The sequence below is a fragment of the Nasonia vitripennis genome, chromosome 2 (assembly GCF_009193385.2).
Source record: "Nasonia vitripennis strain AsymCx chromosome 2, Nvit_psr_1.1, whole genome shotgun sequence".
Classification (NCBI taxonomy): domain Eukaryota; kingdom Metazoa; phylum Arthropoda; class Insecta; order Hymenoptera; family Pteromalidae; genus Nasonia; species Nasonia vitripennis.
The window spans coordinates 8,653,586-8,673,413 of NC_045758.1; the positions used below are offsets into that span (position 1 = coordinate 8,653,586).

Consider the following 19,828-nt stretch of genomic DNA (forward strand, 5'->3'; position numbering starts at 1 on the left):
ACGAACGACCGCCGACGATAAAGCACTATCGCGAATTCGGTTCGAGTATAAAGCGGATGCATTCGCACGCCTTTTTGATTAAAAATTGTATACGACGCTTGCCCCACACATCCGATTCCCAACGGACGCGTCGGCGAGCGAGTCTCTCTCGCGGTCGCTGCGGTTTCTCCTCCTCGCAGCTCCGAATGTATCGCTTCCCGAGCGGTCACGCTTCGCGGCACCGACAAACACTTTCTGCTGCACTTTATATATACGTATAGGCGCATATACAGCGCTTTGTGTCTCCGAGAGGCGGAAATACGCAGACCGAGCGGAGGAGGAGCGATTCGACAGCGGATATGAGCGCGTATCGGAAAGTTGTCCCGCGTGTGAGAAAGGAATGCGCTTTTGTCGGTGGAGAACGTATTGTACTCAAGGTCGACGTTGTATATATTTGGAGGATATTGGATGACACATTTACTCACGAGTTCGAGAACGAAGAAACTCGAGAAGCTCCTCTTCCGCTGAGCGGCCAGTCCACCCTCGGGCCATGCGAGTCTCGAATGAAACGTCGCGGCGCGTATAGGTATATGATAAATACACGCCGGTTGGGCTCTGCTTATAACGAGTGTGCAGCGCGCGCAAAAGCCTATAATTTGAATAATTGCTTGGGAAGAGTAGGGGCAACGTTAGAATTTGAGAAATCGCGCGCGCGGAGGGTGGAACGATTTTTGTAAGCCGATGCTCTCGTATATAATAGGCGATGCTTTATTTTTCTGCAGCTCTCGGAGTAGATTTAATGGGGAAATTAGACGAGAGACGCGGACCATAACAGCGAGTTTATCGGATGATTCAGGTTTATGGTTACGGCGAGCGTTGTCGCGTCTTTCTTGCGGTACATTCTTCCTTTATTAGCGATGCGCGCACTCCGCGTCGATGACGGCTTAATTTTTGTTTTTTCAGAGCGTAACGACTAAACAATACCTGCACAATTGCTGCGGTGTCCATAACGTGTGGAAGAAAATTTCCCAGTAGTGACCAATGCAACGAAGCAAAGCGCAGGAGAATCCTCGCGTGTGCGGGAGGCGCAGAAAAGACCGATGCAGAAGACAAAAGCTAACTGTCGAGCCGAGAGAAGAGGCAGCTCCGTGCTCGAGTTTGCTTTTAAATTAACGCGCGCCGTTAATTGGGTCTTAGCGCATCACCACCACCACCACTACGCTTGGGGGACCTTATCGCTCGCATTCCAAACTTTCCGGGCCTCTTCCGCCGCTGCCGAGGCTCTAATATTATCGCGTGTGCAGCGGGAGAGGGGAGCTACTGATGTGCGAGGGTTACACTTATTATGGGTATATTACGAGACAATGGGATGTAATTAAGCGATGCTTTTTATCGTATCTATAAGTCTATGGCTGATTCATCCACGCCTAATTATGAGCTTAAGAGATAATCGGTATCGTATTATCTGTCGCTCTTACGCAGAACGGGCTTTTGCGCAAAAAAAGCGCGCGAAATTCAAAACGTGTCGCGCTCAGCGCGATTATCCCATTCTCCGCATACCATCTCGGAAGCGCGAGCGACCGCAGATTAGAACTTTCGCATAGCTGTAAGGAGTATATACAGCCAAGAGAGAGAGAGAGATAAGATCGTCCTCTCGCAAGGGAGAGAGAGAGAGAGCATACCGTAAGTAAAGTACAAGGCACGCGTATATAGATACATACACAAGCGAGAGGACGCGGACGAGCGCGCACGAGATATGCCCCGCGCGTAACCGTTCCTCTCCCCTCCCCCGATAAATAAATGCGCGCTCTCACGCGCTCTTGTGCAGTTTCCGCATTTTTCCCCCGACGAGATTTTCGTAATCTGCTAAACCGAGTGTATAATGGGCGAGTTTTTCGTTTGCGATGACTGTGCTTACTTTTATCTGTATACGCGAGAGATGCGGCTTTGTTCGGTTATTCTCCGGAGAGAGAGAGAGAGAGAGAGAGAGAGAGAGAGAGAGAGAGAGAGAGAGAGATTTGCGTCTGTGTTTGAACGCGATATTGCCGCGCGTAGAGCGTCGTTTATCGCCGTCGTCCTTCTCACCCCGAGATTAGTATCTGAAGCGCCGACGAATCGGCCGTTCCGCGGAATCGACTACTGAATATGATAATGTATCTGCGTGTGCTCTGCATCGGTGTCTTTGAGAACGATATTCTACGGCGGACAATATATAAGCTTCATTATAATGTAAACGCGCCCGCGCATCGATGTACACGCCTCGTCTTAATCGGGTTAATCGAATTCACGCAAATGAGTATACTAAATAAACGTATAATACGCGGAAAGGAAACAATTAAAAGGAACGAGTTCCGGAAACTTATTCTCAAAAGTCCGAGAGCTCTCGCGGGGCGGAGTTTCAGAAGAAGAAGAAGAGAAGAAGAAAAAAGTAGCTGTTCCCTTGATCGTTTTCGGAGGCTATACTCGGCTGTTTTGGCTCTACTGCGCGTGTACATCGCGCTCTATTTTTGGACGCGGTCCGGTTAGATTTATCGCTTCTCTCTTTCTCGAGAAAGACCCTATCGGATGATTTTTATTAGCTCGATTCGCGTCGCTCGAATAAAATTTTACGAGTATAATCCTGCGCTAACGACTGTTTTAACGCGAAATTTTTCCCACAGATCCTCTCGCGAATACACGACGCCGATCGAATTAAGCCCAAACGAGTAACTCTATACAAAGCGTAGCTGCAGTCGGTACACGTATTCCGCTTTACGAGCTCGCGCGAATTTCGTTTCCAGCAAATTCTAATGCATATTTATCGCCTCCTCGCTATATAGCTCCCGACTGTTATACGGTGAGAAAAAAAGCGGCAGACGCGCCAAAGTGCAGATGGCGCCCGCGGGCCTTTGTTCGCAAACAATGGCTTTTCTTTGCAGCGATTTTATATACAAGAAGCGCGAAGAGAGATGTTATTTTTTCGGAAAATCGCTGCGATATCTACGTGAATTCATCTCCGTTTCCGAGAAAGCACGCTATATCTGTGTGTGTACCGTTCTGACGCGGCGTCAAACATATCTCTCTCCGTCGCCGTATACGACCGACGCCGGTATACAAATTCGTATACTAATTACGCGCTTGACAAACTCTCGCAGACTAGAGCTTAATTGGGCTCGATGATCCAGCTTTTCCGTGAAACGCGTCGTCCTTGTGTCCGTTTCACGCGCTGTCCAAGGAATAATGTCTCGTTTTTTCGACTAGAACTAGAACACACACGCGACGACGAGTGGGGAGGAAGATATTGTGAAGAAAAAGAGAGAAACCGGTTGTCACGCTCGATTATGCCTGAGCTATTATAAAGGGGACATTGTCATTTTTATCTTGTGTGTTTGATGTTTCACGTCACATCAGAGGCTCGATTGTCCGAAGCTGAGATCGATCGTTCGAGGATTAACGAGATAATTTGCCCTTTGGAGAAATCGGTTCGAATAAGCGTTGATTTATACGATGAATCGCGTGTAATGAAAAGTCGCGGACGCTATGCGCTTTGCTCCAATTCAAGGCTCATTCGGGCCGCGAACGTCCTTGGCTGTTTTTTTTTCTCGTCGAGTAGAGTATGAAAATATGACAATGGCTTTTGTGTGTGACCGATTTGCGCTCTCTTCCTTTTTCTCTCCGCTCGTTAAAGTCGCGGCTCATTTCAATGCCGGGAACGAGTCGCGTAATAACAGTTTATGACTGTTTTTATTTTTTTCGTGTAAAAAAAAAAAATGTGCAGCGGCAGAGGTAATTGATCGTGAGAGAGCGACGACTGTGTGTTTGCTTTTCGAAGGATACAGCCAAGTTGCGTAACCCTCTCGACACGAGTCTTCGTTTACGCGCGTGCAAATAGCCGTTTTCTCTTATCAGGGGAGTTATAACAGAGAAATCACAGCGCATTAGCATTTACACCTTTGCCGACCTTATCAAGAGCGAATATCGACTCTTACACGACAACAATAGAAACGCGAGGGCAAAAAGCACAACCCGATCCTTTACATAATATTCCTCGCGCGCGATCCCACGGTCATTACCAAACCAGCCGGGTTCGACAAAAAATCCTCGCTGCACAGCAGTAGTATAGCTATAATCGATCGAGTCGAAAAAGAAAAGCTCGCGCGCACCGAAACCACAGACCATCACCTAATGCATGTATATACCTAAACGTAGAAAAAGAGCAGAGCCCTAATAGGAAAATCGCAATTTAAGTGTCGCGTGTCGGCGCTTTCCCCGACGTATTACACACATATAGGATCTACACCGCAAGTACATATAGAGAGAAGGATCAAGAGGGAGTATAGAAAGGAGTAGTCTCGACTGCAGTATAACACGCGCGTCGGTCTCGGTTCCCACGCTTCCGCGCGCCTCGCCTTGAATGCCTCGCGGCTGTCTCGCGAGCCTTGCCCCCCCCCCCTCGATCTTCTTCTTCTTCTGCCACTTCTTCTTTCGTCATCGCGCAAGTACTCGACTTGCTTTTCTCGGAGCCGATGCGTCGCATTATTGTCGTCGCGTAAACCGCAATTAATCAGCCTATCGTTATACACTCCAATTATAACGCGCCGGCGCAACGAGAGGCACCGTTACGCAACGACCTCTCGCACGCGAATTCCTCGGCGTGTTGCACGGGGATTTATTTTCGCGGTGGCAAGTCGGTCTAACGACTGCGGCACGAGTGGATCGAGCTCTCCCGTAAAATGTGCATCGTCCGCATCTGCGGCACGAGATCGGCGGCGGCGCGCCTCTATACTGTAATAGCGGTAAACGGAAAGTGTATTGGCTCGATGATCGCCGGCGCGCGCGGCCTTTATTTGCTCTTCCTTTGTGTCGAGAGTCGATTATCCTCCGGGAATGTAGTCGAGCGAGGACATTAGCGCGATTAAAATATTTCCTACGGCTGTTGTATTTAGAGGGAAATCGGCAGCTCCGTGACATTTCACGGCGATTTATTAGCGCGGCAATTTCGAAAATGAGTCTGTAATGGAAAGCCCGTAATCGCGCGGTTCAATTAAACCCTTGAACTCGGCGGCACCGCTTAATTCCGTTCTCCGGGCGACTGACCCGAGCGATAATCGAGATCGCGAACTGTGCGCACGAGAGGATGCTGCACCGCTCCCTACTTTGCTCTACCGCAAACTTGAACTTTTCAGGCGCTCTCTCTTCGCTGCACTACAGCTTTATGCAACGAGTGCATCGCGCTGTACTGTGTCGTTGAGGCGAGGTACGAACGTGAGAACGTTGCTTGATTTTTTTTTATTTTGTCATAGAGGCTTCCGCGATCGTTATCGCCGAGATCGTATACGATTATTGCTAATTAGAGCCGGAGATATTCACGGAGACGAATTCTCGGCTTCGTTAAAAGTGTAATATCCGGATGAACGATCTCGAGGAACGAGCAGCTCCGCAACAACAACTAGTTTGCGATTCATCTCTCGCGCGCATTATCATCGTCGTCGGCCGGTGTAATCTCGCACACGTTTTTTCCTACTTACGCTGACCCGAAAGGGGAAACGAGAGTACGCGGCGTCGTTTCACTCTAAATCTTCGCAGTTCCGCGTACACATCGAGCAAGACCTGTTTGCGTATGGAGGATTATAAAGGAGAACACAGCTGTGCACACATACATTTTTATATACGTATATGCATACGCGCTCATTAAGCGCTTTGCCGAATGAAAGGAGATCACGAGCGTGTATTGCACGCGCGAAGGTAGAAACACGCACGTCGCGTATTATTCGCGTCGACGAGAGGACTAACAGATCCCCTGCGTGGGTTTGAGGAGCGAAGGTCGCTGGAAAGCTTCATCGGCTGCGACTGCAATCAGTGTCACTCGCGCACGTGCATATAGAAGCCTCTCAACGCGAAGCCCCGTCGGACTCTTCTCTTTACACAATGATATAAAAGCGAGACAAAGAAAGCGCCGAATCAGCTGAATAGTGCATCTCGGTCACGTGCGCCGCCCCCGCTCGCTCAAGGGGTTGACAAACAACGACTCGACACGTTTGTCTTACTGTTTGACGCTCGCGCGCGTGATTTACACAATGTGTAGGTCTTTTGATCGATGGGAACAGCAGTTGGCGTTGTTTGATAATCTAGATCGTGTGTACTGGGAGCGGAACGGGATAATAATTCCGTCGAAAGAAAACAGCGACGCGGAGAATTCGGCGCGCGGCATGTCACCCCAAAGTGGAACGAATCATCGGCTCTAATGGAGGATAATTAACGTGCGCGCTCGACTCCCTTCTTTCTTCTGGGCGTGTGTATACTGTATACGCATATAAAACCTCTGAGAGTTAGTTCATCAGGAAAGCCGGAATTCCGTCTTTCTCCGACTCGTGTCTAAGAGCTCGACAAAAGGAGTACAGACTTTTTTCACGCGCGCGGCTGTCACAGAAGCAACGCCGTGAACTCTTTCTCGAAGCACAGCTGAGGCCTGGCTTATTCACTGCCGAGTTGGTAAACAAAACGATGCTCGTTCCGGAAAAAAGGTAGTAAATACGTCAGGGCGGAAGAAAGTTTGGAAAACAAGAAGCGAGTCCGGACACGCCTAGGCTGCGCTAAAGGGAGACTCGACCGTGTAATCCGGACAGGTAAGCGCAGGCCCTCGTCTTCATTGGAACCGAGAGGAGCGAACTGAACGGTCAATGAAAAGGGAGCCGGACCGGCTGCTCGCCGTCGTAATCGACCTGGAATGCAATCGATACTACAAAGCCGGACCTTTAAACGCACAGCACAGGCGTTTACACAATGACTGGTCAAGGTGAGGAGATCCTCTCTCCGATGGGAGGAAAATTTAGTCGTCCGACTAAAATCGGGACGAAGCGTGAAGGGAAAAATCGTATACCCGAAAAGAGGCGCGTGTAAACAAAGGCGATAATAATAAGAAAAGCGACCTAACTTTAGAACTCCGGACTTTTTGGGCCCCCGACAAAACCTCAAAGTTCGCGCGCGCGACTAACCGGTCAACGAAGCGTACGCGGAACATCTGTCAGCGTCGCGCGCAACGTTTTCGTTTTTCCTCTCTCTCTCTCTCTCTTTTTTGAACGAACTCGCGCAAGCTCGGCGCATACCGGGGGCGGAAGGGAGACGGAATTCAAAATACCCGGCGAGAGGGCGCAACATCTGGCGACCACACGAATCTCGCGCGGCCGGCCCCCTGTACGCGTATAACGTGTGAAAAGAGCGCTGACGACGTGCTTTCCTTTTTTTGCCGCCGTTAAGAGAGAGTGAAAGAGAGGAAGTTGTTAAATAACTTTATTATGATCGAAATTTCGGGGCGTCGACGCCCGCGAAAAAAATCGGATGTGCTGAACGAGAGGTTTATATATTGAATAATCTGTGCTGCGCACATGTGCGCGGCGTGTTTTTTCAGGTACATTCCGGAACGCCAATCTCACGATCGACATCGAGAAGCTGAAGAATGCATCTCCGCAGAGGAAACGCACGTCTTGGTCAGAGGGGACAAAAAGCCTGCGCCGACACAATAGCCACTGCATTTCAATCGAGCTACCCATACGCCTGTGGCACCACTCCGACACCTAATGCACACATCGATCCGATCGAGAAAAAAATTCGTCGACTGACAGATCCGCGATGAATGCCGACACTGTCGAATTAATCCCTCCCCGATGCATCGATTATTCATCCTCGGCTCTGATCCGCGTTTTATGTTTGAATAGGTGTGTGCCTATGTGTGTGCACAGCGACGACTGATTTACGGGCTTGGAAATCGTGAGCGACCGATCGAGAGCTGAGCGTGTAATTATTTATTCTGAGTCGAGAGATAGGGATCTATCGAGGAGGGATTCCCATAGGATGTATATATATATATATATATATATATATATATATATATATAGGGTATATAATCGGGCTAATTGTTTTCGAGATTATTTTTATAGCCGCGAGATTAGCGCTCGATGATGACGGGGTTATCTAAACGGTCATACTTATTAATGAGCCGATCTCAAACTTTATATATTACCAGATGCACTGAAAATCTCTCTAACCAGATACACAATGAGACATCGGTGTGAAAAGCGTCTTTGTGCCCGATAAACTCCATAAAATACATCTCCAACTGCACCGGTGGACAAAGGCGTTACTCACTACCGATGCTCGCTTATTAAGGGGTTGATATATAATACGAGCGCGTAAATCACCAGGCAGCTAACACGTATCAGCCGTTAAATCGATTTTTCTCGCAGCCGGGCGTACAATGAAAATCAAAAGTGAAAAACCGTTCCCGCATCAGACCCGCGGCATTGATAAAACGCATACTCCGAAATTCGTCATAGCCGCTGCTGCTGCTGCTGCACACGTGTGTCCTATCCAGTACACGCATAATAGAGTGACTAATGGCATTTCTCGAGAGTCTTCCAGGTGATTCAACCTTCGGCCTATGTGTGCTCCGAAGAGATCGGCATCGCGATTGTTTTGATTAGGGATTTATCGAGCGACGCGCTTTCCGTCAGAGAGAAAACCCGTTGAGAGGAGCTTTTCGGTTTTTATCGCCGGTTTCCAATGTTTACCGATCGGATCTATTTGTACAGCGAGGGCTTCTGCTGCCGAAGGTAAACGTCGTGAAAATCTCGGAAAAAGGTGGCGATACGTATAGAGGCTTGATTGACAGCTTGTTTTCGTTCACCCCGGCGACGAGATAAGGAGCATTATCTAAGCGGTGGTAAGCGATCGGAGAAGCGAAAATAACGAATTCATCGCGCGCGAGGAAGGTCTAAAAATTCTTTCGCGACTACCGTTAGCCGCGGCGTTCCATGAATGAACGACCGGCACTTTTTATAACACATGCTCTCCTCGCGCGAATGGAGCAGCGCCTTGAAAAATCGCCGAGCGGTCGCAACAGAACACAGAGAAAATCAAGCGTTGCGCTCGTGCTTATAATATACAAGAATAATAAACTATAGCAACGACTTCCGCTAAAGATAATCACCTCGTGCACGTCGGGGTTAGCGATGATGGGCGACTTGTCGATGAGGAGGTTGTTGTTATCGGTCGCGATGGGACTACTGGGCGGCGAAGTGGGGCTCGCGCTCGGGCTCACGTGGAAGCCCTTGGCCTCCTTGGCCTGTCTCTGGGGCGACATCCTCGCCGGGAAGCTCAGAGTCTTGGTCCATTGGGAGAGTCCTCGAACCATCTTGACTGGTTAATCTTCCGAATCAGTCTCGTGTGAAATTTGATAAAAAACGCACCACAGCGCGCGAACGCACTCGCGGATGTGTGACCGGATCGGCGAACACGCGAGAGAGTTGTGTACCGTCGTGACACTGCACAGCTGTATGAGCGTATAGTAAGTATAGCGGGAGAAAGAGCGAAAAGCGCGTGTGCACTGCTTCGATGCTCCGACTCGACTGAACCGTGCTCGCGCAGCTCGCGCTCCGAGTAGCCGGTCGACTCGCTCTCCCTCGGTGTCCGTGTGCTGTGTGCGTGTGGAAAGGAACAGCTGCGCGTTGCCGGGGGCTTCCGATTGGTCGTGCGCTCCTGCTGCTGCTGTGGAGGGACGGAAACGATCTTCTCTCGTTCTCTCTTATGTTCTCTATCCTCGTCTGGAGAGGATGATGCTTCGTCGGAGAGGATATGCCCGCGTCGCGGTACTCCTTCCTATATGCGCGCACGGGATATTATTATGTGTGTGGAAAAGGGAAGTCGCTGGGCGATCGAGGGATGCGCTGTCTTTTTTAATTTCCGTTCGGTTGTTCCGATGCATAGGAGGATTTTTGTGAAGAGTCTCACGCTCGTTATACTTAATATAAACACGCGTTACGAGTGTACCAACGCGGCGCTCGAAAAAAAGGACGATTTATAAATAACCCCGAATCGTATAAACGAGAGGTCGTTCACTGGCTCGAAACAAAGCGGAGCTAACTCCAAACATCGAAAGCGAGTCGGGAGGAGAAAAAAAAAGAGAGTCTGACTAAGGAGATCAGATGGCTCGCTGTAACTGCGCCGAGATAAAAAGGGAAAGAGCTGCATATCGGAGATCGTCGAGGGGAGAGAGAAAGCGACGTCCGCGTTTCCTCTCGGCTCTTTCTCGTTCCGCGCATCGGAGCCGGGGCTGAGCTCGGAGAGCACCTAATTACTCTATACGTCGATCGAATTGCAGGCCTGCATTTAATTAGCGATTAATTCGCCGTACGGGGGAGGAGTAATGGGTTCCAGATTTCGAGTTCTCTTCTTTTAGCTTTGAGGTGCCCGTGCGCTCGGAGCGATGATTTGTGGGAGGTGATGCGGCGTAATAACAATGTTTGAGAGGGAGAGAGAGAGAGAGAGAGAGAGAGAGAGAGATCGGAAAACGATGGACAATAATTGCTTGATTTACGGGCGAGATGTCGGCCGATTCGCGAATGCAGCGGTGTGGAAAGTTTACGCTATTTACGGAGTGTGTGTACCGGTTTTTGTTGTGATGTAAGCTCTGTACACGTATACGTGTGGTGCATAGGTCGATCTTGATGCGATGTGCTTGTGGTTTCGATAAAAAACGTATTCCTCGAAAATTCTCACGGAAGATGCGCGCCCACATCGCGTATAGCCTGTAATTCCCTTTTAATATACGTCTCAAGTCGAATGCGGTTATTGTGAAGAAGCGATCTGTCAAAAACGTCGGTGAATCGCGTCGGAGAGAAGAAAAAACCACACAGCCGAAGAAAGGAGAGAGTATGCACTCGACAGAAACAGAGCGACAGAAGTGCACACTCGAGACGCCGTCAAAGCGGCTGCCACTTTGTCCTTTTAAAAATCGCAGGGGGCGTTGTGAGTAACATCGAGAATGTTTAAACTTTTTTCTATCGAATTTCGTAGCGGCTTTATACCTCATTCGCGAACTAGATTTCAAAAGTATGCCGATCTCTATCTACGCCGCGAGAAATATCAAAAAAGCAGCGTTGCTTCATTCATGCGCGCGACGTCACAAAAGCCGCCGCAGACACAAGCGAAAATGTAGAATCCTCTCTTGGCAAAAGTGAATGAAAAGAAACGACAAAAGCAGATCTTCGCGCGAAGCGCTGCCCAAACCGCTTTGGACTAGCTCATTCACGGGAGGGTCCTTTTAAAAATCCTCGCCGCAAAAGAATGCGCGCGTCCGCGATACTTTTGCCAATACACACTGGAAGCTGCGCATCTCTCATGGAAAATCCACAGAAGAAAGGATCGACGACCGACTCTCTATACACATAATAGACGATCTCGCTCGGAAACAGAGACGCGAGAAAAAAGAAGAAGAAGTAAGAGAGGCACGCGAGAGAGCAAACTTGTCTTCTCCTCCTCCTTCTTCGTCTCTCTCTCTTTCTCTCTCTCTCTCTCTCTCTCTCTGTTTGGATGTGGCACACGCCGCGGCCGCTTGATATCTCGGAACTTATAGCAGCATCGAGTGGATCGTGACTTCTCTCTCGCGGGGAATGCGCGCGATCGTTCTCGGAATACGCCGAGGAGACACGCGGGGGGCATCTCCAAGAGAGAGAGAGAGAGAGAGAGAGGAGGTGGAGGAGGAGGAGGAAAAAAGGCGAAATGAGAAGGGCGGACTTTGAAGGGTTTATACTCGCCGCGACGACGACAGAGCTTGACGGCTGGAAAATTCGCGCGGTTCGGCAAATTAGAGGGATGCGGCAAGGATTGTTTCTGACGTCGCTGAATTGCACGCGGTGACAGGTGCGCTCGCGTTGAATTTGTTTGCTGCGTGTACTCGTGGGAAAATCTTTTGAGAAATTTTCGAATACACACACTTGTCGTATAAGCACATGTGTGTCCGATGCAACAATTTTGCGTGCAATTTCTCCCTCTCTCACTTATCCATCGAAAAAGCACGACTGTGAGAAGGTATGCAGACGAACTGTATCTTATACACTCCACGCCTATTTCGCATGGACGCGTGTGCTTACGTAAGTCTCTCTGCCGATGGGATCTCGCGGCGAGATCGGCAATTACGGATCACTGCACTATGCGCGAGATGAGACGTATAGAGGTATACAGAGAGTTTGCCAGTACACCGAGCACGAGCACGAGCTTCGAAATTGGAACGCCTTTGTGCGCGCAGCCCGTGTATTACATTGTCAAAGGATGAAAATTGCTCGTCGATTTATTTGCCTCGCTCTGAGTATACGAGGGAATAATATCTATTGTCAAGGATTGTTCGCGATTGAGTAATTTATGGATAGCTGCGTTGGGCGATTTTGGAGATACGGTCGCAATTCTAATTTGCGTGATGACGAAATTTGAAGAAAATCTGACAAATTCCCACAGTATCGTCGCGATCACACGCACGTCGTATGAAATTCCAAGGCGTCGGATATCGCATGAATTCAATCGCGCGCGCAGATGAAAAGGCCCCCGCCCATAATCACACTCTCGGGAAAAGCGAGGACCCATATAGCGGATGAAGAGAAAGACCAGAGACGCGCCTCGACCCAAAGTGTCATCGAGAGCTTTCCTAGCCCATTATAAACGCCGTCTACAAAGAGACTATCACGAGGCCCCGAGTGAAAAAGGAAGATAAGGGACCATATTCCTAGGTATACGGTATTAGAAAAAAAATACAGAAGTGTGACGTAAAAAAAGGAGGACACGCGGCTGTCTGTATCAGTCTCGGCGTGTTTGAGTTATAAGGAAAAAGGAGGTGGAGGTGGAACTGTGTGTGTGTGTGTGTGTGTGTGTGTGTGTGTGCGTATAGCCCGCGAGCAGTCGAGAGAGATCTCGTGTTGTTGCCGGGCAGGTGAGGAAGATAAAGAAAAAGGAAAAGAGCCGGCCGAGCGAGTCTTCCCTCTCTGTCTCGCTCTCGATATATTGTCGCGCGAAGGAGAGAGAAAAGGAACCGCTCCGCCACTTCGCGTGGAGAGATTCAACGTGTGCAGCACACATATAACACACTGTAACACAGCGGAGAGTTCACGTTCTCTTTCTCGAGCTGTCCAGCTGCCAGTGGCCTTCCTCGACCTTCCCCCCACCTGATGCGCGCGCGAGCCTTCTTTTTATTCTTCTTTTCTTTTCGTATTATACATAGAGGTATACACAACCTCGTCGTTCTTTATAAATTATATGCTCGTTGCCGCGCGCTTTATGTATGCGGACCGCGTAGCCCAGGAAACTGGCCGTTGGATGAGCGGCTGTATTTATTATACACCGCGGCGTAGGTATAGATATTAAAAACCATCGAATATTGTTTTACACGACAAAGAGACGTTACAAAAATACACGCCTCCAAGAATCCCAAATATTTCGAGATTTCAATATCGAGAGATCATAATGCAAGCAATTCCATTTACACGTGTCCATCTCCGCAGAGCGATCCCGGCGCTCATTACCAAGCCATTCTCAGCTATTTAACGCGAGCTGCAAGCGGCGCATTTTCATATTTATCTCCGTCGGCCAACTTTCCAGTCAAAGCCATATAACGCATAATACCGATGCCTTTACTTACTAGCAGTAGCTGCCGGTGATGCGACGTCTGAAAAGACCTGACCGCAGCGAAACACGTGTGTACACGTGGTACACATACCTCGGCCCAGAAAGACCGGTACACTCTCCGAGAGAGCCCCGTAATGATCTCTCGCGTGCTTTTGCCGCAGTATAGAGAGAGAGAGAGCTGCCGAGATGATGATGCGCGCGCCGTATAATCCGGCTTTTCGAGCATCTGCGCGGCTCTTCTTTGTGCGCGAGCATCGCTGCTGCTTCTTCTTTTTGCGCGAGTCGGGCTTTTAAACCGACCTTTTCAACGGATTTTCTCTCCTCGATCTGTTCGCGCGCGTGGGCTGCGCACAGGAAACATCGAGTTATCTTGATGAAACGAAGTGGTAAGAATGGAAAAACCTACGCTGCGGCGCGAAATGATGGTAATGCGAGCTGTTTGGGGGCAAACGACGCGGTTAGAAGCTTCGATTGTCATTGTTCGCTTTCGTTGCATTCGGCATGTTTATGCGTGTTTGGGAAGAATTTGCATAATGGCTTACCCAAGCCGGAAAAGCTTTGACGGAGAGACATTGCTTCTGTGCAGTGAAAAACTTACCTGAAACAGAAAAGAAAAACAATAGAGGTTATATAAATGGAAGAAGCGTAAGGCGATAATGCGATAAAACTATTTTTGAATTTTACTGCTTACAAAGCAAGCCAGCGTCGTAAAGCGCGACTTTCCCTGGAAACTCGTAAAGCGAGCAGCTCAGGTATCATCTGTCACGTTTCGAGAAACAATTAAAACGCTTGACATCCCCTCGAGACCCATTATGTACTCAACAAACACTGCACATCAAAGCGCAGTAATGTACTCGATCCGTCCATGCGCGACAATTATAGCTGTACCCTATACGCCACACTCGAAGAACACATTCAAATCCCGCACGTCAAAGCGCATAAGACCCCGCACTCGCTCCCCTATAGTTTCATACTGCGATACGAGAGCCAACGTCAGTACTAAATTGTTTACGACGACTTTCCAGAAAATTTACTCGCGCGACGACGAGAGCTCCGAACTTCTTCCTCGTCATACGTGCCGAGATTTAATGGGCCACTCGAGGACTGCAGCGCGTGCAACGGAAAATGTTAAGACAGCCAGAAGAGGGACGAAATTCGAGTGCGCGTATCCTCGAGTGGCTGCACTACTGGGGTATTAAGCGCAGCTCTTGTATACAGTAGGAAAGAAACTCGAGTGGTCGCCGCGAGCTGTGTCATATATGCTCCACCCTTGTACGCGGTGTATTATGCGAGTAAGGAGAGGAACGCGACGAAGGCTTGTTGGGATTGGAAGGAAAGAAGAGGAAAATATTGAGGGAAAAGGAAAATAATCGCGAGAAAGATTTTTCCGGAGTTTGCTTGGTTATATTGTCGGCTGCAGCATGTGTCGTCGGTGTGTTTGGAAGCGCTGTGTTTTATTTTTTTTTTTTGAAACTGCATATCGATTTGTGAGCGCAAAAATGAACGAGGGTTCACCATAGTACGAAAATAAAGCGATTTCCTACGTGCTAGGTTTCCGATTACAATCGATAAATTCATAAACTGAACAAACAGAAACAGACAGCGAAGGGAGAGCTCGAAACAGATGCATATACACGTTTTACTCGCCGACTTCCCGTTCTCCGCTTTCCCGATGTCCAAACAATTAGCTCTCGGATTTCCACGAGCTAAGTAAATAGTTATCCCTAGCAGCGCGAAGAGGGACGATATTGATGACTCTCGACGAGCCACGCGCGCACTGCAGGACAGCTTCGACGTAAACGCTCTAAAATTCGTTTTTGAATTCACTCCAGTTTCCCGCGCATGTAGCGAAACTGAAGTATCCGTTATCCCGCCTTACATATAGAGACTTGGAAAAAAAAAATCAATCACCAACGGACTCTCCACAGATCCATTACACGAAAAACCACGACGATCCGCCAAATGCTCGACTACACATCTGACGTATACTCTCACTCGCTATAGTGCAGTATAGCGTATACATAATACACCCTATTCATGCATTAGCCGAGTCATCGCATATATATGAGCGATGTTTGACTTTTTGCGCTCGTGGACATCTGTCGCGACAGACTTTTGGTTCTGCGCCTCCTGCGCTATCGCGAACGGGTTCCGCTCGCCCCTTTGTTCGAGGTGTGCTGCAGGCGGCACTTTGCTGTATCATTGACTGCTTCGCATCTGCGAGATTGACGTGTGGTTCGCTTTAATCGACGTTTGCAACTTTTCATTTTCACCTTGCGCTGGACGGCACTTTTCCTCGTTATACAGCGAAGCCCGAGTCACAGACCGTGAAAAATGAACAATCAACTCAATTATAACTATAATGCAAACATTTTCCATTCGCAGAAAATTTAATGGCTTATTTACAAAGCGAGACTCCACCCGCACTGCACACGAGTGAAAACGTTGTAAGCGCGCTCGGCTTTTTCAAGGAGATGAAACTTTCGGATAAGCCGATCCTTCGTGGAGAAAAAAGAAAATCGCGCGTATAATGACTCTCGCTCAGCGATCCCGAGTGGTGAAAAGCAAAGGCCAACGTTCTCGCTTTCATATCATATGGATGTAAGGCGAGCCGGTTATATTAATCGATGCATGCCCTAAACAGCCTGCAAATGAACGGTATGAAACGATATGTGCAGCGAGAGTTGAGTGAAATTGCTCGAGTATTATCTAGTGTTGGATTATACATTACATTTTCCTTATTAAATCAACACGTCCATAGGAATATTGTTTTTTGCGCATAAATAACTCTTTCAACCCAAGCTATTAATAACAGTCGATTTAGCGAGCCACCGGCCAATAATCCTCGAAATAAAAACAAAAATTCGCCACGCTGCAGAGTCTCAAATTGCGCGCGTGCCTTCGGGGGCAGGTGCTGACGCTCCCCCCTCACACGAGCGCGCGCGTCAAAGCCCTCTCGGAATCGAAAAATCCTTATACAGCCGAGGATGCAGATCGACCGGTGCACAGGAGGGGACCATTCAGCCGGCGCGCGCCATGTGCACATATTATGCTATGCGTTTATACCTCTCGGGCGGGGTCCCCCCCTGGTTTTCCTTATTATACGCTATACGTATACACAGGCGTGAAAAATCGTAATGCGGATCGAGGGATTGATTCTCTGGATTTCACAACGGGGGATCGTCGGCAGAGATCGATACATGTAGGGCAGATGCATGGGTGCTGCAGACTCGTGCAGGACGATTTTTCGATTTGAAAAGAGCGCACTGAGTTATGTGATTTTTTGGTTGGAACGATTAGTAGACAGCTGATGGTGCTCTGCGAAGGGGTGATTTTCGAAGTCGATTTTTTGCCGGTAAAGGTAAGAAGCTTGACGAGAAATATTGATTTTTCTATGAGAAATCGGCTTAGGAGAGCTGTGTATGAGTTTTGAACAGAGTGATTTATTACGCTTGTCATCAGCAATAATTATCATCAGTTTCGTAACTATGTAAGCGATAGAAAAATCTGTGCAAACATCTATGCAATCATTTTCGCAATCCGCATAACGACCGAAAATCCTGATGACGCAGCTAATTTTCCCGGCGATAATTGCATCATCGGCTCAATAACGAGATCGACTGGTCTACTTCCCATCGGGAGCATTCGGGCACTCGATGCAAAGTGCGCTAATATTGGATTTTCTAATTGGATTTTCTAAGAATTTAGAGTCGCCATCCGATTAACCGACGAACGTCGACTCCTTATCGCGTTATAAAGCCAACCGAGGAAACTCGATCAACGCCCTGCATATTATAATTATAGACGGAGCTGAGGTCGCGCAGGCGCACGTGCTAAAGGTGTCGAAGTCGTCTATGAAAAGTGCGCGACACGTATGGATATTATACGAGGTTTAGGGATGCGCGAATAAACTGTTATAAGCACGGATTTGCCGTATTTAGTCCAGTTACTGCATCAGGCGTTGTTGATCGAAACGCTTCTATGACGTACTACGTATAGGATCTTTTGATTCGCTTTTCGCTTGCGAAGCTATCATCACTGGGTCAATGCCGATCGAGTGTGTACACAGAGCGCATTTGTTATAGCGAGCTCAATCGACGATAGGATGACGAGTTTGCGTCAGCGTAGATCGTAATACAATGATAATGAAGCAAGAGAGTACGTGCATTATACGCGACGCGATCTTTCATAATATACCGATCCATGTGTCGTATTTAAAGAGCCGTTTGCCATCACCGATTCTTTTATTCTATAATCGCCGAACTGTCATCAAACCTCATATACAGAGTTGAAAACAATGAATCGAATTTCGAGAAATCATCACCTGGACGCGACTCCCACGAAAAAATTAGCATAACACGTGACGAGCAGACGCTACGAGAAAGGCCGCTCTTCGCACCCTTTAACGAAAGCAGAATCGGCAAAACGTGCCTGTCCGCAAACGCGCCAACACCTTTTCTCAAAATCTCTCGAAACCTGGCGCGCACTTGTGGCCCAAGTGCAGCATCCGCTCGGTCCCCAAAAATCCTATGCGCTATGCTCATCGAACTACAGCGTCCCTCAGGAATGCCAAGAGAGAGAGAGAGAGAGAGGGAGCACCTGGTGTGTTCGAAAGGTACACCTCTCGACGCCAGCTGTCACTGCAGCGGCAGCTGCGCGCGCGCGCGCGTGATCGGCTGCCTGCGCTTATTAACACAATATCGCCGCGGCGCTCCCTTTTTTTCGACCTCATCCTCTACAGCTCCTCTCTTTCAATATACCTACACGTGCACATACGGGAGTCTGGACTCGTTTTCCCTCTTAGGCTGTATACCGATTTTTCGCTGCGGTGTACCGTATATAGAGGAAAAGGCGGCTGCAGTTCTATTCCCCCCGGCGGCGGCTCGTAAAATTTATTTGAGGTCTGGATACGTATATGAGGGGGCAGGAGAGCGAGAGGAGATAAATCTGCCCCGAGGCACGTGCCTCTCGCGACGGACGACCGACGCTTCTGTTCGAGTTTTAAGTTACCCCGCGGGCTCCTTTGAGGGGTTGCTTAGAGAGGAGATGCATCAGGAGGAAACGGCGTTACTCGAGATTATGGTTCTTACAGGAAGGGGATGGCGAGATTGTGATTTATTTTTAGCTCTTTTGAGATAGACGACGCGCTTAGGTTGGTCTTATTGTCGATTGAGCAATTTAAATGATCGATCGCGGGTGATTTGATGAATAAGGATTGCGTGCGTATTGCGGGGAGATTTATTGGGAGAGACACACGTTAGGCGAGGCTACATAAAACTTACTCGAGTTATTGAATAAATTTTCCCGAGACTTTAAGGGCGCATTAGAGGGTAATTAATTTCTCGTGAACGAAAATAAAACTGTAATTTATCGGAGTAATTATACTTAACGCGTGACTTCTAAGCGTGTACACCGATATATAACTTTCTGTTTACATAGAACGCGAGCCGACCGCGGTACATAATACTATTGCGAATTAATGAAAGTACACGATACTGCATTGCGTAAACAAGCTTCATTGATGGATCTCCCGACGTTAACAGAGAGATCTTCTTTCTTGCGATCCGTGTTACACAGCCTTCAACCAGCTCCCGTCGGTTCCCACAATCGCCGATGCAGTAACGAGCTTCATCTCGGCATCAAACCAGAGCATAAAAATCGGTAAAGTTGACAATAACGCCACGTCCTAATGAATATCGAACGCAGCGTTGCCTCACTTCATCCCCGCAAAAACCACCGTCGCACGCAAACAAACACGCACAGCCCTCTCGAACGCCGTGTGCAAAAACTCCCCGACACGACGCGCGCACTTTCGCAATATGCGCTGCATCTGCAGCAGTGCGATGAGCCGTCCGCGGGGGGCACCTTTTTTCCTCAGCACGTGTCGCGCAGACGTTCGCTCGTTCGCGCGCTCGGAATGCGAGGTTCTCACGGATCGAGAAAATGCCTATTAATATGTATGTACCCGATGCGCGGCTTTGCGTAATGCAGGGGGGTGTACACACGCGGCTGGTTTTTCGCGAGAGACTTCACGGAGATTTGAAATTCCGAGCGAGTTTGTTTTCTTTTTGCATGTGTTTTTTCGTAGGACGATTTTTCTGATTCACACGCAGAGCGGTAAGTAAAATGAAAAGAAACACGAAGACATCTCCGCAACGCAGTAGAAGAGAGGCATAATGGCGCTTTTATCGAAAATAATCTGTTTACGGTCGAACGACCCCGATCCTTTTCCCTCTCAAAAAACCATCCTCGCGACAAAGACTCTCTCGCGTTTCCAAATCCCTATCACATTCGTCTCGCTGCTCGTCTCTCCAAAAGGAACTCGGTATCAACACTCCCAACGCTGCGCGCGAACAAACAAACGAACGTGCCGCGGCACAGACCCGCTTATAATAAGCGAGGGCCGAAAAAAAAATTTTCG

The 19,828-nt window shown here is 48.6% G+C and overlaps 1 protein-coding gene across 4 annotated transcripts in view; it reads right to left on the reverse strand.

Moving 5' to 3' along the window:
* LOC100118814 (TNF receptor-associated factor 4) overlaps positions 1-19,828 on the reverse strand; it is a 40,326-nt gene that overhangs the window by 6,623 nt on the left and 13,875 nt on the right. Inside the window, exon 1 of one of the 4 annotated variants that reach the window (XM_008209890.4) lies at positions 8,945-9,378. The exons of 2 other annotated variants lie outside the window; for them this stretch is intronic. In XM_008209890.4, the coding sequence (XP_008208112.2) occupies positions 8,945-9,148 (204 nt within the window). In that variant the 5' untranslated portion in view covers positions 9,149-9,378. Of the gene's footprint in view, positions 1-963; positions 1,521-8,944; positions 9,379-19,828 lie in introns of those variants that run through there. One more of the 4 variants, XM_031923138.2, reaches the window with a different exon arrangement.